Consider the following 26,790-nt stretch of genomic DNA (forward strand, 5'->3'; position numbering starts at 1 on the left):
ACAGATAAAGAAGACCTTTTGATCTATCGCTAAGTATACGCATGCCAAGGATGTGATTTGCTTCACCCCGATCCTTCATGTCAAAACTGCTATGTAGGTTTTGCTTCAATGTGTCAAACACATGAGTATCCCTACCACCAATCAGCATGCCATCCACATACAAAATTAATATAATAAGGCTATGATCTGGTGCCTTCTTGGTATACAAGCAGTGATTCACTTGAGTTCTTTTAAAACCTTGAGATTGCATAAATGTATCAAACTTATGATACCATTTATGCGGTGCTTGTTTTAGGCTATACAAGATTTTGTTGAGTTTACATACCATCTTTTCTTGCCCCTTGGCTACAAAACCTTTTGGCTATTGCACATATATGTCCTCATGTAGATCACCATGTAAGAAAACAATCTTTTTATCCATTTGTATGAGCTCCATATCCTCCCATGCAACCAAGCCCAATATAGTTCGCAAAGTAGTCATCTTGACTATAGGAGACAATACCTTGCTAAAGTCAATCCCATGGTCTTGCTTGTACCATAGAAACAGGGAACGCCCGTTCCGGGACTTAGGAACTGATTAACGCGTTTCGGGAGGTCCGAGCCCAGGAAACACTGGCAGAACGTTCCAGCCCGTTCACTGTCCCGTTCCCACCCGTTCCAGGCCGTTCCCTGGCCGTTCCTTGTTTGGAACGGCCGTTCCAACAGCGGGGCATTAAATTTTTTTAAAAAAATATTGATCGCGTCCTGTCCCGCCTTGCGCCAGTTGGCCTGACTCCCGCCTCTCGCCTACCTAACCTGCCTCCCGCCTCTCGTGCCTCTCTTGACTGCCTGGCCCGATTGCCTGGCACCCGACTGCCAGGGCTACCTCTCGCGACTCCCACCTCTCTCGCTTGCCTGGCGCCTCTCCCGCGTGCACATGTGCATGATATATATCTCTAGATGAATCTAGGCTTAAGTGTTGAAACTTGACTCTCTCTCTCTCTCTCTCTCTATATATATATATATATATATATATATATATATATATATATATATGTATGTATGTATGTATGTATGTATGTACACACACACACACACACACACACACACACACACACACACACATATATATATATATATATATGAATATATTATGCCGTTCCCTCCGTTCCCGTTCCCTAACTTTGGGTGTTCCCCCCGTTCCAGGGGTTCCCGTTCCCCGTTCCTGGTCCTTTTGCAACAAGTTGTGCTTTGTACTTTGGTGTAGAACCAGAAGTGACCATCTTGTATTGACTTTCTGTCCCTTGGGCAAATGCACCAAATCCCAAGTACCATTCTTCTTTAGAGATTCCATCTCTGACAGCATAGCTTTGTGCCATTTCTTGCTGTCCTCTCTGTTTGTTGCTTCCTTGAAGCATGACGGTTCACCACAATCTATCAGTGTGACATAATCTGCAACATAATTTGTACCAGGAACAATCCTTGGCTGTTTGGTATTTGGTTGACGTACGAATCTAATGATCAATATTTGCTGGCTGTTTAGCTTGCAAATCTGCATTAATAGCTTGCTATTCAAATGGTTCAAAATTTCTGTCTTGCTTGTTCTGGCTGTTTCAATGGCACATTTTCTTGCTGAAATTGTGGTATATCATGGGAAACTTCTTGCTGATCAATTTGCCATGCTGTGTTCCCAGTTGTACACCACCAAAAACATCACCATGTAATTGCTGCAAACCAGGCTGTATACCAGCACCATAAGTTCCTTGTATACTAGGACCATCAGACCATGTGATGTGGTGCCATCCATGGCTTGGAACATTGAAGTGCCTCCGAAATAAACTGGATGTGTACATGGTTGCCACATGGTTGGATGCCCAAATGCATGTTGAAAATTATTCCCTTGTGCATGCATAGTAGCACCATGCACCATGCACTGAACTGGAGCCCCATGCGCATTCAGTTGCTGCTGCCCATGTGCTCTTTTGGCATATCTAGAATGCAAATGTCTCTTCTTGTGCTTTGACTTTGAGGTTTAAGCATTACATCAGAAAATTTTGGGTGTAGAGCAACCTGTGCCAAGGCATTCACTCCATTCATCAGTTGCACCCAAAGCATTGCATTTGTGTCATCTTTCTTCGGCGACTCAAAACTTCCACTAGAAGGAGATATATTCACTTGTGTAGTATCAATTGCATTAATGTGCTGCTTTACATTACCTTCAATTGAACATGCACCATGCAATGATTGCTCCTCATTAGAGGACATTGAGCTGTCATCACTTGCATCTTGTTTCCTTTGAGACATCTTTGCTAAATTTCCAGAAATTCACTGCTGTACATTGAATCACAGCAGGCCAAAACTTGTATTTGCACCTCGAGATGACTTGAGCTCACACCCTTAGGAAAGATGGTGGTGTCCCAATGATGAAACCATGTAGTTGGACTTCGAAAACAATCTAAAGGGTAGTGATCATTTATCAGCACATAAACAAAATACTCATTAAATAGGAGAGCTAGAGTGCTCTTGTATAGTAGATGATAGCAGATTGGCCCTCAAGGTGAGTGCTCCTTACGGTATTCTTTAATATCGAAGAGGAGCACGAATCACTTCTGACCCGTCCATATGATCAACACGGCTATCAGAGAGAATCTTTCTCATTTACATACTCAAACTAGTGTGCCTTCAAGTATATACAGCTGCAGTCACTCCAACGTTGACCAACATGACGTTGAAAAATGCATCCATGGTATATCACTGTTGCCATATTGCAATCAATGAGGAATTTGAGGGAGTCTTAGTCCCAAACCGATCCGATTCATCGAACGAGGTCTCAGCCCTTGATTATCCAACAATCTCAGCACTTTGCCCTAACCAATGCACCTTCAATTCAGTGTCAAATTGAAGTAATTGAGACTTGTAAACCTGCTATCCATAAATCCTAATCTTTGCACTTATTTGCCATGAGATTGGATGCAGAATTTAGTGCGATTTGCATGTCTGAGTAATTTTGCCTCGAATTTTCAATGATTTGGTGACCCAACAAGGGTGAAATTAGGTGTTGAAGTGTCTTCAGCCAGCAATTCCACACCTGAAGTGACTAATCTCTATAAACCTAGCTACAGATATGCTATAAACAACCAACCCTAATTCTGATTTGCTGAAAGACAGAGCTTGCATAGGCCGAACTGTAAAAGATAATTCACTTAGCTCCATGCACATGGATTCAAGACAAAACTTAGACTAGGAATGATAGTTACTAAAGGGGATAGCACTCTCTAACTCCTCTCCCAATCAAGTGAACCTAAATTAAGCTAGAGGACATCCCAAACTATGTTAATAGGCATCTAGGAGTCATTCCACCCCCAAATAAGGCATATTAAACTAGGGGGAGCCCTAAATTAGTTCCCTACCACTTAGGACCTCTAAAGTAAAAAGAGAGAATACTAAAGCTCACTTATTTACGCTTTCCCAAGTTTCTTATTTTTTTCCCCCTTTTCCCCATGACTAGGTCTCATCCCAAGGAGGTATATGTGGGGGGAAGCAATTTAAAGGTCGGAGGAGTGAGGGGTCATGATCATTGTGATGCCGAAGGTTATATTAGGGCTATATATATGTGTATCAAATATCAAGGCAATATACAATTGTCTCTTTGTGGTCTTTTTTGCATCTCTTTCTCTCTTCGCATCTTTGTGCATTTGCCTCTTGGGGGCATTCATTGCAAAAAATTAGCAAGTATGCATCTCCTTTTGTTACCATAGCTTTCCTAACTTGGCCTACTCCAAAAGTGAGAGAAGAGAGTCCTAAATAGCCAAGATCAAGTTTCCAAGTGAATAACCAGCCGTTCCTTAATCGGATCACGTTTTTGACTAAGGGTTGATTAATGACTTGATCATTGATCCTAATTGAGTTTCTCAGAAGATGAAACTTTAGCTTAGGGTTTGCTTAGTAGCTTAAGCCCCCTAAGTAAGTTGTTTATCTTGGCATTGTACCACATAGCTTGCACACTTGTCTACTGCATGCTCAGTGTCAAATCCTTCATTGCTTGTGCAATGGTCATCATACCAAGAGCTAGGAGTACTTGAATTAAAGTTTATTTTAATAAAAAATCTTCGTGAAGTTTAATTTAATCACTAGTTCATTTCTTATGAGAGAGAGAGAGAGAGAGAGAGAGAGAGAGAGAGAGATTTACGAAAAAAGAGAGAGAGAGAGCCCCAAATAGCCACACGTTTCCAAAACGAATAACTAGCTGCTCCTTAATTAGATTACGTTTTTTATTAAGGGCTAATGAATGACTTCATCATTAATGAAGTGAGTTGCTCACTGGACCAAACTTAAGCTCAGAGCTCACCTAATAAATTAGGTGCCCTAAATGAGTTGCTTATTAGGCGAACTTTCAACGCAACTCAATTTTAAGGTGCAAACTTTCAATTTAATGAAAGTTTCACATTGTACTTTGTTCCTTTTCTCTATGTTTGTACCACATATCTTGCACACTTGTCCACAACATGCTTGGAGTCAGAACTTTCACTACTAGTGCAATGATCACCATTCCATAAGCTGAATAAGAGTACATTTTAATCATATCATTAAGCCCATTGTCATTCTGGTGACAAATTCTTTAATTTTCTCTCTTTTTGGGCATGCGTGTACTTGAAGATGCTTAACATGGAACATATGATCAGGATTGAATGCAATTACAGCTAATGAGGGCAGATTTGACTGGATTTTCCTATGATTCACGTTGGGTGTTGTGGTACAGCAGAGAGAGGCAAAACTTGCCAAGTTATTGACACATCCAATCACTATTGAGACTGTGGACAGCAAGGATTTGCATGTATACATATTAGTGTTCTTCTAGGACAGTTTTTTCAACAGCGCAAAGTGCTGATGGGCAAAGCTGGATAGATTGCTCAATGGATTGAGAAGGACTTCCCATCGACAATCAACGGTGTAAACTCTGACTTTCTGCCAGTCATTTTGAACTGTGTAGCACTCTTGAAAGGGCTAAAGAAATACTGTAAGGGGCTACAACTTGTGTTATGGATCACATACAGGAGTGTTCTAGCTTGTTTTGTCTATGAGTTCATTTGTTGATTTGTTGATTATGATGTATGAATTTGCTAAAGTTACATTTACTACCCTTTGGTATTTTTATTATAGGCTGGTTTTAGCACAATAGAGATGGAGCTAGATGGCCTCAGATAGCTAGAAAAATTCAGCCAAAGACCAACAATAGATTGGCTCAAAAGCTTTGCAAGTTTGCACACCTTGCGGTATCTTGTTAGCTTTATTTCAAGACAATTAAGTACATTAGAGAGCTGAATATATTCTTTGATCTCTGCAATGGATGGGCACTACAAGCCAATCGATCTCTATGTAGGGTATTGATCTCTAAATAGGGTAACTAGAAGAGTGCTCAACAACTCTCCACTCTTGAAAAGGAGAGATCTCACATTGCCTCTTGCTGCCCAAAGAGTCCAAGGTTGAGGAATATCTTGGAGTCTTTCAGCACGAGAAGCATGCACTTGTACTGTGCACTAGCAGTCCTTGATCCCCACACAACATCCAGTGTGCAAACTAGCACCCTTGGCTGATCTAGCCAGCAGAGTGTAGCCCTAAATCTCTTGCTATATGGTTTGCAACAACGAGCACGTAGCCAACAACAGCCACGATGTGCTCAACAATTCCATGATAGAGAATCTTAGCCCAAGGTTTCAGAAAACAGTCCATGATTCGAGCAAAAACAGTCCACCACTGATGAAAAACAGTCTCTCCTTTTTGCCAGGTCAGTTTGTTAGCTTTTTCAGTTGTTTTACAACACAATCACAACTTTTAGCTTTTTAATGTTTCTTTATTAAAGAAAATCTGATTGTCAAAATTAAAAAGTTACTTCAATAATTAGAATAAATCTGGTGACATGTCAACAAGCTGCAATGGCATATCAACACTGCCATGTCTTCTTGCCATGTTGACATTGCTACATCATCATGATGGAACATAGTCATGTTCATCATAAAAAATGAATCAACTCGGAATCCCGTTTTCCAATATAATCTTGATTCCTAATTTATTCATTGCCCAAACTAATAATTACACTACCCATCATTCATTACAATCCTAAACACCTGCCATTCCATGTACCTTAGTAGTGTTACACATTAGAGTCATAAACACCTATCATTCTATGTACCGTAGTAGTGTTACACATTAGGGTGATACCTTGATACTTCAGGGTTAGCTTTAACTTCCCTTGTCAATCTTTGGGTCTTCACTTGTTTGCTTGATGAGTTGACTTTCATACCAACTATAAGACACTAGGCTAACCCACAAGTCATTGCAATCCTAAACACCTACCATTCTATGTACCCTAGTAGTGGTATACATTAGGGTAATAAACACCTACCATTTTATGTACCCTAGTAGTGTTACACATTAGGGTCATACCTTGATAATTTAGGGTTAAGGTTTTTATAATGCCAGCTATAACTTCCCTTGTAGATCTTTAGCTCTTCACTTGTTTGCTTGATGAGTTGACTTTCATATCAACTATAAGACACTAGGTTAACCCACAAGTCATTGGAGCTCTTGTTATTGATCGATAACTTTTGAACAAGTATCTCTAGCATTTCATTGATGAATTGTTTTATGGATGGGCTGTTTGCAGACAGATCATTGTGGGATCTATTGGATGAGCTAGTATGCATTTCTTAGGGTTGTAACACCAGCTTTACCTTCCCTTGTCAATCTTTGGCTGTTCACTTATTTGCTGGATGGGTTGACTTTCATACCAAGCACAAGACACTAGGTTATCTCATGAAAAGCCATTGGAGATCTTGTCATGGATTGATCACTTTTGGAGAAGTACATTTAGCATTTCATTTGATGAATTTTTAATGGATGGGCTGTTTGCATACAGATCATTGTAGGATCTATTGGATGAGCTATTATGCATGGATTGTTTGGGGTCTACTTGTGTTGGATGAGTTGTGCGCAGTTTGATTGTGTGGATATGAAAGTGAATGGCCTCAAGGATCTATGCCTAGGTTGGAACTTGAGCATTTGGTGTTCTAGTTGGATTTGGATATGGTTTAAAATTGAACATGAGTCATGACAATAGGCATGCTGCTGAAAGGGAAATTCTCAATGGCATCATGCATGCATTTGTCCTTAAAGATAGGCCTCTTTTTAACAGTCATTTGAGATGCTTAAATCACTACAAATCTTGATATTCCTATCCATGGTTTTCTTCAATATGTGTGATGTAGACATCTAAAGAGGAACCATAAACATGGAGTGAGAGGAAAATGTTGCCTTACATTTTGCATGACACATTTGGATCTTTCTTATACCCTGACTCATCACGACTCTCTTTTGAGATGATTTATAATTGTTGCGATAGTCATCCCTTTGTGCACACAATCATTCATATAGATTCAATAGGCTTATACTTCACACCAATACACAAGCATACAAATTTCTTCTCAGAGTATGGATGCCTTGACTGCTGTGTTGCTTCTTCACATTTGTGCTACCACAGGAGTTTTGATGGCATAATCCTTGATTATTCTCGACAACGGATGACGTCGGCAACTTTGGAAAGGCTTTTCAATCTTGCAGAGGTTGCTTTTTAATTGATATTTCCTAAACGTGATAGTCTTTCCTGTTGCGTGCTCAATCCTCATTTACTTTCTTTTGCAACATCTTTTTCGCAGGCAGCTCATCTAAGAGAGAAAATTCAAAGAATGTTCAATGGGGATCATGTAATCTTCATTTCTTGTAATCTTTCATTTGTTACAAATTTGTTCATTTTCTTGCTCTTGAAGTGTGATTTTTATATGGACTCCCAATATATTTCCAGATTAATAGCACAGAAAATCGTTCTGTGCTTCATGTAGCCCTCCGAGCCAGCAAAGAGACTGTTATAAACAGTGATGGAAAAAATGTGGTACCAGAAGTGTGGGAAGTGCTGAATAAGATCGGAGACTTTTCTGAGAGAGTACGCAGTGGGAGCTGGGTAAGGCACATGATACTGCTTTGCTGGAGGAATTTCAACATTGAATTTAGCATGATAAACTGAGTATTGTTTTTGATTCTAGGTTGGTGCAACTGGAAAGCCATTAACTGATGTTGTTGCTATTGGGATTGGGGGGAGCTTCCTAGGTCCATTGTTCGTTCACACAGCCTTACAAACAGGTTGCCCCTCAGCTTTCTGTGCTCTTTACCATTAGATCGGTTGTTATTGTTTCCGATGTTGAATGCCAACCAAGTTAGTAGGTAATCTGAGTAAATGAATGACAATCCAACTCATTGAGAATCTATCTGGTGTTTCTTGCTAGAACCTAATGCTGCTGAGTCTTCCAAAGGACGGCGGCTTCGATTGTGAGTGAAGTCTCTTTTTCTGAAGTGCATGCAATGGTGTTTTAACATTATGTTACCAAGTGTGTCCTGCATACATATATGGTGCTAGAAAAGACACGGGGAATCACTTGCAATAAAGAATAAGGCACAAAGTATAGGACAGATAATGGATGAAAACCAAATACTAGAAAGAATCCAACTCACAACAAGTAGCAAATGCATTGTTATAAACAAGTAAATGGCAAGTTAAATTACAAAATTCACACCAGTGAAGCTCAGTTTGCCAAGGTATGAGCTTTCTTGTAAAGATGGTTTGAGAATTAGGTAAACCACTATCAGTATGTAGGCAGTTGAAGTCAATAATCACTGAGACTGATCAACAAAGGATGTAATCTGTAAGCACATTTAGGACCTTCATTCTAGGCACTGGCAATGCTTTCTCAAGGGTGTCAGTCAATGGTAGACTAACTCAACCATTCCCCCTAAGGAAATTGATTAGGTAGGGCTATCCCTTGGCCCCCCTCCTATCCACAATTGTTGTTGATGCCTTTTGTTCGCTGGTGCAAGGAAAAATTAAAGAGGGTAATCTTAAATGGATCTCCTTGCCTAAAAACACACAAATATGCTTTGGTGAGAGTTTCTCAAATGCTCCAGATGTGTATCAAGGACTAATCTTAGGAAAAATTAGATTTTTGGAAGGGCATCAAGGTAACTTTGTACAGAGAGCTGTCATGGTTAAGCATGTTGAAATATGAAACTTCAACGCTGTTAATTAACATAATGCTAGTTAGCATATAGGCAGATGTCGTTGAGCCTTATTTGAATGATTGTATTACCCACTTTTGAGATGGTACTCCCCCATTACCACAAGTCCATGCCGCCCTGGTAGTAGTGCATTTGATGTAAGCTTTCTCACTTGTGATTTTGATTTTCTCTCCTCACACCTTAAAAAATCAAAGGACATTATGACCTATGCATGGATGGAAAACTTCATCACACACAAGTCCATCATGTTGCATGTGTCACAACACTTGATCATTGCACTACGGCATAGTTCTTGGTTAAATTAGTATTTTGTGGGAGAAACCCAAACCATTGCTTTTCCTTAGGAGATACTATAAATTTGTTGCATCAGGGTCTTTCTCTTACTTCATGAGCCGAGTGCCTTCTGAATAACAGTTTCCAAAATGCTTTTCAATTGCATTTCAAGCTCATTGCCCACTGATGCATGACAAGTTCATTGGTGATGCAACTTGATTTTGGAACTAGAACAATTGGATTTTGGAACTTAGTCCAATTGTTTTTTTCAAACAACTAGATGAAGGAGTGTAGCATCAATACAAACACTGGAAGGATCTAAGAGAAAGGGAGAAAGAGAAGGGAGGGGGAATGCCCCAGCAGACACTATAGAAAGAAGAGGGAGAGAAAAGGGAGGGGGGGATGCCCAAGCAAATGGTGATGAAAAGAGACAACAACAAACGGTCAATCTAGTGTGCTAAAAATGTAGGGGCAATGGCACTAAGTCATGAGGCTGCCATCATCCTTTACGAGAGAAAGCTGGGAAGCTTGCAGTATGGCCTCAAGATACCATAGCAGACCATAAGACTGTCTGATTATAATCTTTATCATCTGATTTGTGTGCATATTATATCGAGTTATGCCACTCTCTTTTGAACAGGAATGATGATTCTGATCTAGATTAGCCTCAGCTTTGATATGGTAGACTTTGAGGTCTCTTATGCTTTCAGTGGAGACAGAAAGGATTATTATTGCAAGGATTGCAGATTCTGTCTGCATATGACACCGGATACTTCAGTAATTCAGCATGTACCATGTGCATTGCATTAACTTTGAGTGTATGCTACAGATGCACTTGGGTCTTGATCCTAGATTGGTCACATGCCTCAACTGATATGCTTACTCTTCAAATGTAAATATACAGATTGGTCATGTGACCGAGATAAGTTTGCTTGGAGCTTGGCCTAGATTGTCCATTTGGCTAGCTTGTGTTATGACAGTTTTAGTTGTTCTCCTCTGTGTTCATCCATTCTATGCTCGTTGTATATCTGGTTGATATATTGTTTTATGGTACAGAGCCAATCAAAGTTCTTGGTTGTGGAGGATATTTCCAGAATTTGAGGACAAAATCTTCTGGGATGGGATGGGCTGTCACAAAGGGTTCTACCTTCATGTCTAGTGCTAAACCTTTGTATCCTTATTTTAGGTTTTAGTCTGTATAAGTGTGGTCTAGACTATATAGAAGGTTGGGTTTTAGAGGAAGGTGAGGAAATCTAAATTTACTGAACAAATCTCTTTGGTAATGCTGACAGTTCAGGACAAGGGGTGGTAATAGACACGCATTAACAATATGCGTGAACGTAGTCATTTTTCTTCTCAAATCTTTAGTTAATTTGTGAGGCCTTTGTATACTGATTGGTAAGATTGCAATCTTGCAGCTTGGCAAATGTAGATCCCATTGATGTTGCTCGGAATTTGGATGGGCTTTCTCAAGAGACTACTTTAGGTCTGTAGTTTGCATGTTTGGACTTCAAGCATTGCACACATATGACTCAATAATGTAGAGGTATTGATATAGGTTTGTTGCACAACAGTTGTTATAGTCTCAAAAACTTTTACAACGGCTGAAACAATGCTAAATGCAAGGACTATGAGAAGTTGGATCACTTCAGCACTGGGGTAATATTTTTTCTGCAATTTCCCATGACCAGTTCTTAACTACAGTTTGACAATCTAACATATGAAGACATGCAGCTCTGAGGCAGTGGCAAAACATATGGTAGCTGTCAGTACTAATCTCAAGGTAGTTCATGTTTTCTTAAGGCACTAAGTTGTACATTAGTTCTGCACTTCCAACTGGTTTAGTTATACTATACTTTTCTGCAGCTAGTTAAGGAGTTTGGGATAGATCCTAATAACACCTTTGCTTTTTGGGACTGGGTTGGCGGCCGCTACAGCGGTAATTCTCATTAGTAACTTTTTCCATCCAAATAATATGCACTCTCAATCTCACAACTAGTGAACTTCATTTATTGGCAGTTTGCAGTGCTGTTGGAATATTGCCTTTGGCGCTTCAGTATGGCTTTCCAGTGGCAAGCAAGTAAGACTGTTCACAGATCAAAAAAATAAGTTTTCTGATAAAATAGGATATTCAAGTTGAGGCACCAACTTGTTAATTGTGTTTTTTACAGATTCCTGGAGGGAGCTCGCAGTATTGATAATCATTTCAAGGAAGCTTCTTTTGAACAAAACTTGCCTGTAATTTTCTGCTCAAAATTGCAAAATCTGTCTGGGTCCATGTGCTTTCTAACTTTCAAGTGTTTCATGTTGTATGTACTTATCTACAAGAAAAAGCCATGCTTCAATTGTCAAGCCATTGATGTGGCATGGAGACGAGAAATATTACTATACTTTCTTATCTATGACTCGACTCTGTTTTTTTCTGCTTGGTAAAGTTTCTACTCTACACTTGTATCTCTCCTAGTGATATGTCCCAGAATCTTGCAATGGAATTGAGCTGCATGAAAATCCAAAAAGTGACAGCATGAACCAATGAACCAGACTGTGGTGAGGATCTGATTGACCACTAGGCCTCCACGAGCAAGTGAAAGGAGGGCATTGCTTCAGTAGATCAGACTCCATCTAATGAAATCAAGTAATGGAATAATGCTCTGAACTGCCAAAATATCTAATTCCATCTAGAACCCCAAGTATTGGACTGTTTGCGTTTTGCTCACCCGGCTTGCCAATTCCACCCCCAGTCTGTGCTAGCTAATCATTGCTCCCACCAAGATTAACAGAAAACACTCCTCATTTTAAGCTTCAAGCTGCCAGAAAAAATATATAGCCAGCACCACAACCTCTTCAGGATAAGTTTTCCCATGCTTATCTCTGAGTCCATGAATCTGGTCACTTCAGACTCGGGATCAATGCAGGTGAACGAAATTCATCATGTGGTAGCCCCCTTTCAGCCTTAGAATGCTCAAAAGGTCTTGAATGAGAACTCTATCTTCTTGTTCTTGATATTGGCCAAGGATGTTCTGGCTCAGATCTCCTATATCTGATGAGATGAGTGCCTTGAGGGATTCTGCAACATCCATTGAACGGACGCAAAGTCCCTCCTGAGGGCCCTCCCAACACTGGCTGCCTCTTGACAAATCCTAGGGCAATCACCCCTTAGATCGTTGATGCCTGCTCTTAGTCCCAACTCCCTACGCTAAGGGTTCTGCACCTACATCTCACCTCTAGATTGAGCTGAAACTTTGGCATGGGTTAGTTCATCTAGAGATCAAGGGCTGGGAATAGTGCTTGCAAGCTGTCCTACTTGGCCAACCTTGACTGCAACCCCAAGAAATTTAAAGAGTCAGAAACACATCATATCCCAGAAGAACTCAAGGGGCTCTCCATTTTGAGAGAGGCCAGGTCTCTCCAAACATCTCCATCTAACTGCAAACAGGAATGCCTCCTCTTTCTCTTGTTTGAACTCTGCATTGCCATAAAACCTCCATCCCCTCCAAATTTTAGATTGTTGAAGTCCACCTCTAACAATCTAAGAGTTCATTGCTGCAAGACCTCCATGACAGAAAACCAAAAAGTTTGCTCTAGCTCGAATGTCCATTTTGTATAGATGTTGGGGACCCCAATGAGGAGCCCCCAAGGTTCACTTGAACCCACAAAGCTACTGCTGTTGAACCGTGTTCTCTAGCACAAGGATAAACCGATACCCAAAGCAAAGTATAAAGACCACAGCTCTGAACCCAAGAGTGACGATATTCCCACAACTTGAAGGAGCTTCCTGGAATGATCTATCCTCACCTTGTAGGCTTGTTGACTGTGAGCCAGAAAGAGGTCACACTCTAAATAAGAATGGCATATGGTAGCAAGCAAGTGTAATGCACATATTTTTTTCCCCCTTTATGTCTCTGGTTCTTTTTTTATAATTGTATGCAAATCAGGTCTTAGAGCCAAATATGTTGTTTTTTTTTCGATAAAATATTTAAGACCTTAAAAAACCCAACTTCTAAGACACTACAGCAAGATCCAATTAGAGCTTCTGCCTAAAGATCAGTTCTGAAGGACCACACTCTCCATTCCCTTGATGTCCGATGATTCAAGGCATATAGTCATCAGGTAAATGGGCTGATATGCAGAGGTTCCCACTTGACATTGTCGGAGATGAGGAAGCCAGTGATAGCTGCTCATCATAGTGGTGCTTGGCCATTGGTCCACCTCCCGTCACTAGCTTGAGGGCATAAAAGGGGGTGATGTTCACTCCTTGAAGTTTGAACCATAGTGTGAGCCTCCAAGAGCAAAGGGTGGACCCATGGTGAGCAACCTAAAGTCATCACATACATTAGCATTTAATTGTACTGCATTAATTCCAAATTTCAGTCCCCATTAACAGACGCAAAAAGACGTTATTTGTATCTATTGACACTTGTTTCATGTGGTAGGACAAATGCTCCAAAATCCCCTATAAAAAGGGCATATTGTGGGCATTCTTCATCTTCTCTTATTCATTCTTCATCAGTCATTCTTCCTCAACACTCTCAACTGCTGCCCACACCCCAATGCAGAGGATATCGCAATTTGAGGAGCCTCTTCAAGTGCTGCCTCAGCTTGGTGACCATTTCTGCCAGCCTGGTGACCATTTCCTCAGCTTGGTGACCATCTCCATCAGCTTGGCAACATGTCAGCCACATTGCTGACGTGTTTTCAGACTTCTTTCTGCTGCATTTACTGGTCTAAATGGCCACCCCATTGGCCTTGGTCACTAACATCACTTCATCATGATCAATGGAGCATGGTGTATGGGGACATTTCCACAATGCATTTCAGTCTTTAATGAGCTTGATGTCTACAACTCCTCGATGATAGTTCTTTGGCAGAGTCTTCTCTTTGAGCACAGTGAACACAAAGAAACTCTTAGCATCAGACACAATAGCACCTTTATACTCATAATCCTCATCCAAGAAAATCAAACTTTCTACATAAGGCTCACATACCAGCTAGCTTCAAAGCAAGTGGGTATGTAGAAACCCTAGGAAAACTTTTGGGGATATCTAAACTTGAAAATCTCACAATCCTCAAGGATAACTTCACCACGTATCCAATTGCGTTTGTAGTCATGAGGTTCCCAGCAAGTAGGTGAGATCTACAAGAGCTCCCATATCTGCATTTCCTGCTGCTGTTGGTCTCAGACAGCCGCCTAGCGTACTAGCCTTCTCAAGTAGCTGCCTTCCATCCAACACCTTACTTTTCACAAATTGGAGGCTTTGACCTATTGCTGATTTTGCGTTCTCTCCTTTAGGTGACTGCCTAGCAATCACCTTGATAGCAGCCATAATTTTGGAGAGATTACATCATCAGCTTCATCAGCTACAACTTTTGAGGATTTCATTTTGCTCCCTCTTGTACTATCCATCATCATCCGATTTCTCCTCCAACCTTTCCCTACCTAGAGAACTACATCTTACTCTCTCCACAAAGCATTCTCATCCATGGATGTTGCCACTTGATTAGTCAAGACAATGCATTCATCTTCGAGCTCTAATTGATGTTATCAACTCAACTTTTCTCACCTCAATACCGGTCTTGGAGACACGGAACCTTGAGGCTCACTCCATTGACATCATTGACTTAGCTTTTCTCACCTCAGTACCGGTCCTATAGACATGGAATCTTGAGGCTCACTCCATTGTAACAACATTATACATGATTCACTACTTCATTGACGTTTTGTATTTTTGAGTTGTGTATCATAGTGTTTGGTATACATACCATGTTTCTCTTTCCAAATGTATTGTTTCTTTGCATGGTATCAAAGCAAAGGTGCTTCAAGAGTCAAAGATCCTCATTCTTAGTGAAGGCGAATAAAAATTGCAAGAAGTAGCAACATTCTCTCAGATCCCAAATTCTTCTTCATTGCATTGCATCGTTTGGGTGATACCCTTATTTTCTTCTCCCTCCTCCCTCCCATTATAGGTTTTATACACTATTGTTATGACTTCTTTTACAAAGGAGGAAGCATAGACCATTGGGTGTACCTATTGTGGCAAGAATGGTCACTTCTCCGAAGATTGTCGCCATTGACCATTCCTCCCTATCATAGATACCAAGGGTTTCCAAAATGGAAGGTATGAAATAGGTTTCAAAGGTTTTATATGAGTTTCGTAAAATGCCAGACATGGGTTTCATTCGAGATTAAAAAAAATATGAAAGTTTTATATACATAGACTATACGACTCATATGACACAGAAAACATAGATTGACACTATTAATTATTCTGCACAATGTAAATGAACATTCAACATAGCATCAATGTTTGCATATATCATGGTCCACTATCCATACCCAATATCAACTTTAGCTATAAAAGGATCCATCAATATATGCAATCATCATGGATAACAAATCAAAACAAAACTTCGACAATCAGTGCCAATATCCATGTCAACGTATTAAATAAGTCCATGATAAATAATGATTACAAAACTCCCAAGGCATTTGGGGTGTAGCATTTATGAAAGTTTAAAATAGGTGTTTCATACGTTTATGAAACACCTAGGTATGAAATGAGTTTCCTAACCTTATGAAATAGGTTTCTTGGCAACTATGCTCCCTATTATGCCGCGAGAGTATATGCATCTAGCCTTAGGTACTCCTTGTGCCAACTTGTAGTTTTGGGCAACAAAGATAGTTTTGCATTGCCTATCCAAGTTCTATGCTCAAGGCAATAAGATGCATAGGATGTGCATTAAGGCCTTTTGAGTAGCAAGAGGCTCTAAGAGCCCTTTCGAGTAGTAGGAGGCTCTAAGATCTCATGAGGTGATAAGTCTCCTACACACCCTTGTGACAAGCTACAAAGATTTCCTCACCTAGTTTTGGGTTTAGTGGCTTTCATGACTCTTGACTTCCTAGTTTGCTCCATTGAGAGACAACGGCTGTTTGCCATCACCTTTGGCTTCACAGCGTGCTCCATTGGGGAACAATGGTTGTTCATCAATACCTTTAGTTCTAGTTCACTCCATTGAGAGATAGAGGCTTTGTCCACCCATGACTCCATAGAAACTAGACGTTCCCACTCCCTCCCGTGTGTGTCTCCATGGGCATTGGCTTCGATGAGGGCACTGAGGAGATCATATGCAATATCCCCCATTCTCTTCTACTTAGTTTTGAGAGGACATCTTTGGGAGTTTTCCAACCTTTGTTCCATCGTAGCCTCGGATAACTTCGCCAACTCTTAGTAGTGGTCCTTCCTTCATCATTAGACACATCAAAGGCTGTGATTCATGAGTTTTTGGGTTCCCTATCTGCTTTAGAGGGGGATTTAGAGGGTAGACCTTCTTCCAATTTCAAAGGGAGGCACTATTCATCATGCATACAGTTGCATGACTTGGTGACAACCCTTGGCCTACTTCTCTACTCTTTTTGACACGGACACCTAGGATCTATAGAATTTAACCACACTGGAGCCTTGGATGTTTCAGCCATGACTTGGTGGCTACGCTTTTGCATCTTGTCTAGTATAGAGATGAAGATCCTGTCCTCTCTTTTTAGGCCTAGGATCAGGTATGCCTTCTCATTCTTATAAGCATGGAGAGGGAGCTATTGGCTTCTTTCCCAAGGTTGCGTTTCCGGCACCCTCAACTATCACCTTGTGTATTGTTCCTTTCCTCCTCAGAAGTTTCCTTTTGGTGGCATTGTTTCCTTTCTTGGATTATAGGTGTTTCCCTCATCATGGACTGCGTGGCCATATAACTATATCCTTACTTGGAGATCCTATTGTGATGGACACTAACGGAGCATCTCTCTCCCAGAGGACATCTTTTTGGGCCTGAGAGGGTGTGTGGAGCAATTAACATCTTCACATGCATTAACATTTATTTGTATTGTATTAATTCCTAATTTTAACCTCCATTAACAGCCCCAAAAAGGCTTTATTTGTATTCATTGGCACTTATTTCACACAGAAGGACAAATGCTCCAAAATCTCCTATAAATAGGGCATGTTGTGGGCATTCTTCATCTCCTCCTATTCATACTGTATCAGATCATTCTTCCTCAGCACTCTCCACTTGGGGACATCACAATTCGTGGAGCTTCTTCAAATGCTGTTGCAGCTTGGTGACCACCTCCATCAGCCTGATGACCATTCCCTCAGCCCAGCGACCATCTCCATCAGCCTTGCAACATTTCAGCCACATTGGGGACCTGTGTTCAGAGTTCTTCCCGCTACGTTTGCTGGTCTGATGGTCACTTTGCTGCCTTGGTCACTGAAACCACTTCATAGGCTGCATTTGGCAGCCACAATGTTCCTGGCCAGCAGCCAACATGTACAGCAGCTCCCATATCTGCATTTCCTGCTGCTGCAGGTCTCAAACAGCCACCCACCTTACCAACCTTCCCCTCCAGCAGCCACTTCCATCCGGCACCTTGTGTTTCATGGATTGGAGGCTTGGACCTGCTGCTACTTTTGTGTTTTGTCCTCTAGGTGGCTGCCCAACAGTTGTCTTGATAGCACCCATCATTCTGGAGAGATTACATCATCACCTTCATCACCTACAGTTTTTGAGGACTGGGTTTTGATTCCTCTGCTGCTGCCCATCATTGTAGTATGTCTTCTCCAACAGCCACTTGCCTGAAGAACTACATTTTACTTCCTCCAAAGAGCACTCATCCATAGGTGTCTGTTTTTGCTATGTTGCACAAGTCATTTTCTATGTGTATTAAATCTCGTACTTTTTTTACACCTAGAGTGAAACCAGTTTCTAACACTCCATGAAAGTCGTATAACACCATGAAACCCATTTCATACTTGCTGTTTCAGAAACCCTTTACAACTATGGACAGTATAGCACAAGACCACCATAGTGCTACCAGCAGTCATAGCCTGCTGGCAGCTGCAATGTAAGCAGCCAGTTCGGCTTCAGCCTTTGCTATGCCAGCCAGCAGAGCAGTGGGAAATTGGAAAGTAAATTGGTGTACAAAATGATTTTAAGTGTATACTGAGGTTTCCAGTTTATGAATACCATCATTGCTTTCAATTTTGATATTGCTTCAGTGTTCCAGCACAATTGTGGCAGTTTTGGCCAGCATTGCAGATACTCAGACCTGTACAACAGTGCACATAGTCTGCTGGCAGCTGCAATGTAAGCAGCCAGTTTGGCTTCAGCCGTTGCTATTCCAGCCAGCAGAGCAGTAGGAAATTGGAAAGTAAATTGGTCTACAAAATGATTTAATCTGTATACTGAGGATTCCAGTTTATGAATACCATCATTGCTTTCAATTTTTATATGTTTCAGTGTTCCAGCGCAATTGTGGCAGTTTTGGCCAGCATTGCAGATACTCAGACCTGTACAACAGTGCACATAGTCAGAATCCTAGTTGTCCATGTTCGATGGATGGATCGGTTCGTCCGATCTGTCCTGTCTAGTACAACATGTCTGACGGTGTTTGATGGAAGATGTCCGACAGTTTTAAAGTGCCTATTTCTCACCATTCGGGGTAAGTTGTAGGTGTTGTTTAGGCTTCCTCTCCCACAACACATGTATACATACCCCCAATCTCTCTCTCTCTCTCTCTCTCTCTCTCTCTCTCTCTCTCTCCCCCCCTCCCCCCCCCAAAAAAAAACCCACACACACAAACCCCGCCCCTTATGGCAATATATTCTCTCCCTATCTTTCTTTCTCTAATTTGAAAATCAAATTTCAAGCTCAACTTTCAAGCTCTCTACCACAACTCCCTCAAGCTCTCCTTTGCCCTATCTCCGCCCTACCTCCACTCTCAAGTTCTGCATCCTCTCTATCGTGAAGCTCTTAATCTGTAAACTCCTGGTATGAAGTCTCTAAATGCTCAAAGTGTATTATTCTAAGTCCCAACATTAAGGATAGGCATTAAAATTGTATGTACAATTTTTTTTCATCAAATGTAGCACTGGACGTAGGTCCAAGTTTTATTAGTTCAAATAGCACTGTACTAGTATTGGACGGTACTGATTGGCCGCCATCAGACGTGACAACCATGGTCAGAACTTATATGGCATCATGACATTTTCCCAGTAGTAAGAAGCTTGGCAGTGGATTATGTTCCTTATTGGGTGTGGGATTTATTGCTGGAAAGAGCTCAGTTGTGATCTTCAGTTCAGTTCCATAGTATTTGCTGATGTTTTGGTGTAAGATTTGGAGGGTGTCTGACAATAGAAGCTCTTTGTAACATGAGTAATATGAATGTTTTGGAAGAGCATTCTGTCCACTCAAGTAAGACTGAAATATCAGTGAGATTTTAGTTATATGTGGTGGAATTAGTTGTCTTGTTTGCATACTTGTCAGTTCTCATCTTCAAATTCTGGTCTGTCATGGCAATTCCCACTTTTCTGAACTGAATGGAGTTTTCCAGGTGTTGTTGGGGCTTATTAGTGTGTGGAATGTAACTTTCCTAGGTTATCCAGCTCGGGTAAGTGACTGCTTTTTACAACTTGCATAGAACATAGACAGTGGTTTTTTTCAGGACTTAACTGGCTTGTTTTGATGTGGGTAACTTTTCAGGCAATTTTACCTTACTGTCAAGCTTTAGAAAAGCTTGCTCCCCACATCCAGCAGGTGCGTGCTGTTTGTTCTTGGCTTTGATTTTGAAACACCATGCTTGTTCTGGATGGGAAAATAAGTCATTGCCTCTGGTTGTATTTAGTTACTTGAGCTGTTTTGTATATCTCCTTACATATACAGAAAAAGGTGCTCTGTGTATCACTTAAGCACTACTTATCAAAAAGAAAACTGATCAGTGTTGGTTCTTTAATGCCTTTTCCCTTTATTCGAATTTCAAGTTGAGACAGTAATTGACATGTTACCCGAGCTAGTGGTACCCCTAGGTTTAGTCTAAGTTCCTTGTATCCTTCACATTTTTCAAGTGATGTAAGTGTGCAGGTTAGAGAGACCTGTCGTGATGTTTCACAACCTAGTTCAGAATGATTGAAATTGATATTAAAATTGTTCCTTTTACTATATTGTGTTTGAAGCAGAATTATTTCCTATGTAACTTCTAAGTACAATGGAGACTATTCCTGATATGCATCTTATAGTATCAGTAGCTTGATATTCCTGTGTTTATACATTCAACGAATTAAATCTGCAGCTCAGCATGGAGAGCAATGGCAAAGGTGTATCTATAGAAGGTGTTCCACTGCCATATGAAGCTGGGGAAATCGATTTTGGCGAACCTGGTACAAATGGACAACACAGTTTCTACCAACTTATCCACCAAGTCAGTCATCTTTCTGTTATTTCATCCTGTTTATGTAGTATGCCTATTTCATGATTGCAAAAGCTAGGTCTTAAAAATTTAGGATGATTCACTTGGGTCTTAGATTTTTGCCTCCTTTGCTAATTCTAACAGCAGCATCTTCTCTCTTTGAGGATCAATCATTGATCTCTTCCAGTTGTAGCCATGCACATCATGATGCAATTCTCAACCAATGGGAATGCACCATGATGCACCATAACCCTTGGATTTCCTGTTTTTATGTATTCCTCTTATGCATATTGAACCAAGTTATGAAAAGGAGGTACAAATCCAGTGCCCCTACTTCAGTTGACTGTTCTGCTGCCCATATGGGCGTGTGCTTCTGTGCAATGTCCCTCTTGCAATGGCCTTTTGTGCTGCACAGCAATCTCGAAAAAGTAATGTAATGTAAAGCACCTGAGTCATGATCCTCGAATCGTCCTAAATGCTAACTTTTAAATTAGAATTTTGAACCCAAAGCCCGAATTGGGCCCCAATAGCTCAGGAACATGTTCTGGTATGACATGTTGACTTTATCTGCTGCATTCTAATATTGAAAGATTATAACATTTCAGAAGCTGAAGGGTGAAGAGGGTCTTCATACTTTTGTTATATGATACTGGATTTTCTTTCACACGGTTCTCATTGTTTTATGAAACACTTTGCTATCAGCTTCGGAACAGAATTGCATGTATATGTATATCTACATAGCTATTTGGCAGTTTTGAGTTGCAAACGTTGATGCCCTGTTCATTATCCACTTGCATGGCAGCTTGCTGGAGGATAGTTAATGAGACACATGATAGGAATGGTAAAGGAGTTAAAGAACAATTTCTAAGATAGCCACTCTCTTGGCTAGTATTTGAGGGGGAGGCACCCCTTTGTGGGCATTTGGGTGTTGTCTTATCTCAGGAAAAAAAAAGTAGGCTCATAGCTTTGTGTTTTTATCCGGATTGTCTCAAGGTTGTATGCTTCATGAACGCTTGAATGGAACTAGAAACCTTCTAATATGGAAGTTAACAAATTGATGTATTCAAGACTGCTTACAACTTTTATTGTAACGATGACAGGGCCGTGTGATTCCTTGTGATTTTATTGGGATAACTGAGAGTCAGCAGCCTGTGTATCTGAAAGGTTTTCATATATTAACTTTCAAAACACTTTGTTCAAATTATGCTGGATCAAATTAAATCTAACAGACTCTTATTTCTCTGTAGGAGAAACTGTGAGCAACCATGATGAGCTTATGTGCAATTTTTTTGCACAGGCAGATGCCCTTGCATATGGAAAGGTATAAAGTTGCAGTCTTTTATAAGCTTGTCACCTGAGCTATGTTCAACTTGGACTGAACTTTTTAGAGACGTTACTATTACTGTGTGAGTTTATTTCAATGTTTTGATAACATTGGAACTTTCCAAATTTTCAGACACCAGCAGAATTAAAATCAGAGGGTGTGCCTGACCAACTTGTGCCTCACAAGGTACCAGATGCTTCACCAATAGCATATTTTCAGAAGGTAGTTTGCCCTGCTGTATACATCTAATGTGCCATTCATCTTTCTGAGCAGACATTCTCTGGAAATCGTCCATCACTGAGCATGTTGTTACCCAATCTTACGCCATATACTATTGGTCAGGTATAGAGACAACTAACATCTCTTGATTTTCCACATTCCTCCTGGTAACAAACCAAACAGTGAGTTCAATGGTGAGGTTACCACAATGCAATAAAGAGATAGTTCTGTTACAACTGGCTTCAACCCGTGTTTTATTGTTTTAAGTATGAGTTTGGTAAACTCTAATTCAAAGTGCACACTGAGTCTAGTGTGATATACCATTAAAAGGTTTGGTAAAATTGCTGTGGATGTAACATACTTTAGTAGACATAATGGTTTATGATTTTTGGACAATCTATCAATAGACTTTCCTTGTTTTCAACATCTGTTGTGTGCTTTCTATGCTTCAGTAGATATAATGGTTCATGATTTTAGGATAATCTATCAATACACTTTCCTTCTTTTTAACATATGTTCAGAATGCTAGCTTTATGTACGTTCTGATGATACATGTTGGAATCTTCCATAATGCACAGATAGGTTGTTTTCCACTTTTAAGATTCGAGAACACTGCAAATTTTGATCAGTCTGTATTTATGCACGAGGACAAGGCTTCAATTTGAGGAGATATACTTTGATTATCTTTCAGAACTGAAAAAATTACGGACTAACCTCATGCAGCTATTGGCTATTTATGAGCATCGGATTGCTGTTCAAGGCTTCATTTGGGGAATCAACTCCTTTGATCAATGGGGGGTAGAGCTTGGGAAGGTGACCAACCATTTTTCATACCAATCGTTTATACACAAAGCTGTTTCACTCTATCAGGGCCCCACAAACTTGTGCTAATTATTGAATTAGTCATTTAGTGGTTCATTGTTTACTGATTCTGTGCACTAATCTGTAAAGCAATGTCTGTGCTTGGGGGCAGTCGTTGGCATCTCGTGTGCGGAAGCAAATCAGTGAGTCAAGAAATCAAAACAAACAGGTCACAGGGTTCAACTACAGTACCACAACCCTTCTTAATCACTATCTAAAGGTACGATGTTACCTTTTCACAACTTCCATTTGCCTCTCGAAAATGGATTGTGAGGCTTTCCAAATTTTGCCTGTAGCTTTACCTGTTGTAGTATCAAAAGAGCTCCTCATATCAAGTGTTTATAAGATTGTCTTTGCTGATTTGTCTGAATCTCTCATTGATTAATCCTGTCTGGTTATGGAATTTGAAGGAGAAGGATATTAGTAAACTATCAAAATGTCTTCTAGAAGAGTGATTTGCTGTAGTTGAGGTGCAGGAATTTCCTGAAAGGTGCTGCAACTAATGATAAGATTGTTAAATGGGATTCTGAGTGCGTATATTCCTTATAGTAGCTCCTAGGCTGTATCCATACAAAGTAACTAAGTGGTTGGAGTTGTTTGGATGGAGTATCAAATTGAGGGTAAATGCCGTAAAATTCTTCCTAGGCATTGTGGTTTCACATTGTGCCAATAAAGAGATGTCCAATCAATAAGACTTGACTTAGTCCAATAATGTCTAATGTAGGCAGCAGTGTCCATTAAGGGATGGACTTAATGATGGAGGTAAATTGGGAACTGAGAAAAGATGGACTCTCGAGTATTCTAGGTATATGCACTATTCTAGAAAGCAATGGCTCGGAGGTGGTCATACGGTTCTGTTTGAACAAGCCAAAGCCTAAGCCATGCAATGAGTGGGGCTGATTCATCTGGCTTGTGTGCATTGTATGAGAAGCGAGATTTTGGCATCTTCTTGATTGGCCAACAAAACACAAGGTTACCGACACAACTTAGTTTGGAAGTTGAGGGTCCTGATTTCATGAAACCTTTTCTCTCGGAGCTAGGATGAGAACCAGTTCCATTGCCCTCTGCATTGTAAATGGCTAGTTCACTGAATGGATTTTGGGTTCATAAATAGCGACACTGAACGAATGTTGAGTTCACGAAGAGCCATATCCATATCCAAGAGGAGTATTGAGAGAGAGAGAGAGAGAAGCTTGCAGAAGTTCCCACAAGCAATTCCATCACTAAGATTGGCCATACATGTTGCATGTTGCAGGTTAAGTCTGATGTATATACATCATCACACGATTATTTTCCTCCATCAATTTTGCCATCGGAGTGACAATGTGGTACCGATCTTTTGATCTTTGGAACATGCGGCGGTTCCATCAACACATGGATATGCATGGGTGCATTCTAGTATGTTTGATAGGAGCAAGCACGTTGTCGGTCAAATTTCGATATTTTTGGCAAATCAATTGACGAATTTATGGGTAAATTCTTGGGCTGAATATTTTTTAATCTACTGACAAGGAAACACTTCATTTACCCTTTGAATGTACCATATGCATTTGAATAAAAGCTAGGAATCCCAATAAACTCCCTTTTGCATTGCTTTCTCAAAATTCCTGCCGACACAAAAATTCTGGCATTCAGCGGCAGAAGAATAACTCTCTTTGTCGCCTCAATCATGGCTCGGAAAGTTTAGATTTTAGTGTTTCTTTGTCTTCTTAGGGACGAATCACGATCATGTAGAATATCTTGTAGATTTTGGTTCACTAAAATCTCTATTGGGTATAAGAAGTCGGTATTTGTACTCAAAAGCTTGTGCAAATGTGATTAGGGAGTTTTCTAGATCAGCATTTGCACATCTACACAACACACACACGATCACTTTTAAGTAAGTTGGCACGCATACTCACATTGACTTAAAAATAGATGTAGTTGAAATTTATATCTTTGGTTCTAATTTTCATCATGGTTGGGTATCATTTTGTATCCATACTTATATTTAGATGTTTAGTTTAAAGCTATTTTGGGTGGTGACGATGTGAGTAGACAACTAGTAGTTCTAGGTATGTATGTATCTAACCTTTTTCTTTGGCCATGTGAACCCATATGATGAGTGACTGGTTTAGGAACCTCCAAAATGCCCATGAAAAACGCTCCCTAGACATTGATATCGCATGTAGTTGAATTGTGTTTCCTCTACAATTGAAAACATTTTCTGTTGTTATTTGACAGTCCTAATTGTAAGGTATTCGAGATATATTGATGTAATCTAGTAGTATTCTTTATGCTATCATTTACTATTATTTTGTAATAGTGACTCTTAACGTGCACAAATGCACATGGGCATCAGCATGTACAAACATTAAAGGCATTCAAGGGTCATAAGTCTTGCTATACAAGTGTCTAAATTGGAAGATTATGTATTGTGCGTTCATTTAATGTTACAAAATCATTCTATTATTATTGATGGTATTTTAAAAATTCTTATACATTGGAAGAGATGTGAGTATGCCAAACATGAGTGAAATATGTAGTACTAACAACCACCACCATGCCCTTGCTGACAACCAAGAGGACCTTGATGTCACCAACCTTCACCTCTTTGTGCTCCACAAGTTTGGTGAAGTAGGTATTTGCATGATTAGTCTTGTGCTAGATTTTGCATGCTCAAGTTTGTGAAATCACATAATTGTATGCTTATACATGCTCGTAGTATTGAATGCTTCAGTTGCTTATCTAATTGACCTATGGAAATACTGTATGCATGATATCAACCTTCAAAGGGTAATAAAATGCACAGAGTTTGTAATTGTCATCTCTCTTTTCCCCATGTTTCAATGTGTTGCATTCTAATAGTTGTGCAATTTGGCTGATGAAATCTTAGGCAATTGTGGAACATAAACATTGCTTATACTATACATTGGAAATTCCTCTTGAAATGCATGGCAAATATTGTGCAATCAAATATTCAAGGCAAGAATCTTTTTAGCTTGGCTTTTGTAGTCTTCCACAAAAACAATTAGGGTTGAATCTTACATATCTCCTTGTCAAGCATTTGGCCTTTAGAAGTAGAATTTTGTGATTGTTGACATATTGAAGTATATTTGATAATGACAAACTTTATGTCCATGACTAGCTAAATAAGTGAGGCTATAGGTTTGATTCTTAGATAATGATATTATGGATTGGAAGATTTTGACACCAACTTTCAAGTGAACCATCATATGCTTTTATTGGATTAATATTAAGAGAAAGATTTGAGTTTATTAACAGACACGATCATAGACATCACTTGGAAAGCCTAATTAGGCTTGTTTTATCTAGCAAGTAATATCCAATCTAAGATATTATTAAATCCATATTTTCTTCGCTTTGTAAGACTTCATTTTGAGCTATTCAACTTCTTAATTTATTGGAATATCAAGGGAGATATTAAACTTTTATTGTACTTACAAGACTACATGAAGGTATGTATGGCCTTAAAAAAAAAAAGGACTTAGAGGAGTGACAATATTAAAGAGGAAGTACAACCAAGCAATGTAGATCCAATTCCATCTATTAAAGCCATGTGTCAATGCATAGAAGGTAGTGACAAGGGTTTGCCAAATGGGGAAGGAGGTTCTTATATTGCACAAATATTCAAGAGTAGATGGTTGACACAAGTGTGTTAATGGTTTTAATGAGTATCGTTGGTGCTCACATGAAGTTGGAAACTTCTACTACTCTAGCCCCTAATGGTCCTACTATTGTGAAATAATCAAATCAACATGTTTTGTTTACTTATGAAATG

General features: G+C 39.9%; 1 protein-coding gene across 2 annotated transcripts in view; it reads left to right on the forward strand.

Moving 5' to 3' along the window:
- LOC148031645 (Sugar isomerase (SIS) family protein) overlaps positions 1 to 24,927 on the forward strand; it is a 39,255-nt gene extending 14,328 nt beyond the window's left edge. Inside the window, exons 2-23 of one of the 2 annotated variants that reach the window (XM_087685233.1) lie at positions 4,739 to 4,927; positions 7,517 to 7,598; positions 7,692 to 7,739; positions 7,838 to 7,993; positions 8,076 to 8,172; positions 8,316 to 8,358; positions 10,794 to 10,861; positions 10,950 to 11,034; positions 11,110 to 11,158; positions 11,242 to 11,314; positions 11,395 to 11,455; positions 11,547 to 11,613; positions 19,754 to 19,810; positions 19,903 to 19,956; positions 20,489 to 20,617; positions 21,706 to 21,769; positions 21,853 to 21,926; positions 22,062 to 22,115; positions 22,203 to 22,271; positions 22,872 to 22,961; positions 23,122 to 23,229; positions 24,265 to 24,927. In XM_087685233.1, the coding sequence (XP_087541359.1) occupies positions 7,557 to 7,598; positions 7,692 to 7,739; positions 7,838 to 7,993; positions 8,076 to 8,172; positions 8,316 to 8,358; positions 10,794 to 10,861; positions 10,950 to 11,034; positions 11,110 to 11,158; positions 11,242 to 11,314; positions 11,395 to 11,455; positions 11,547 to 11,613; positions 19,754 to 19,810; positions 19,903 to 19,956; positions 20,489 to 20,617; positions 21,706 to 21,769; positions 21,853 to 21,926; positions 22,062 to 22,115; positions 22,203 to 22,271; positions 22,872 to 22,961; positions 23,122 to 23,229; positions 24,265 to 24,330 (1,554 nt within the window). In that variant the 5' untranslated portion in view covers positions 4,739 to 4,927; positions 7,517 to 7,556 and the 3' untranslated portion in view covers positions 24,331 to 24,927. The remainder of the gene's footprint in view (positions 1 to 4,738; positions 4,928 to 7,516; positions 7,599 to 7,691; positions 7,740 to 7,837; positions 7,994 to 8,075; positions 8,173 to 8,315; positions 8,359 to 10,793; positions 10,862 to 10,949; positions 11,035 to 11,109; positions 11,159 to 11,241; positions 11,315 to 11,394; positions 11,456 to 11,546; positions 11,614 to 19,753; positions 19,811 to 19,902; positions 19,957 to 20,488; positions 20,618 to 21,705; positions 21,770 to 21,852; positions 21,927 to 22,061; positions 22,116 to 22,202; positions 22,272 to 22,871; positions 22,962 to 23,121; positions 23,230 to 24,264) is intronic. The other variant, XM_087685232.1, reaches the window with a different exon arrangement.
- The last annotated feature ends 1,863 nt before the right edge of the window (positions 24,928 to 26,790 follow it).

Source organism: Lygodium microphyllum, chromosome 9 (assembly GCF_053477565.2).
Source record: "Lygodium microphyllum isolate KBCC chromosome 9, Lygodium_microphyllum_v1.1.10, whole genome shotgun sequence".
NCBI lineage: Eukaryota > Viridiplantae > Streptophyta > Polypodiopsida > Schizaeales > Lygodiaceae > Lygodium > Lygodium microphyllum.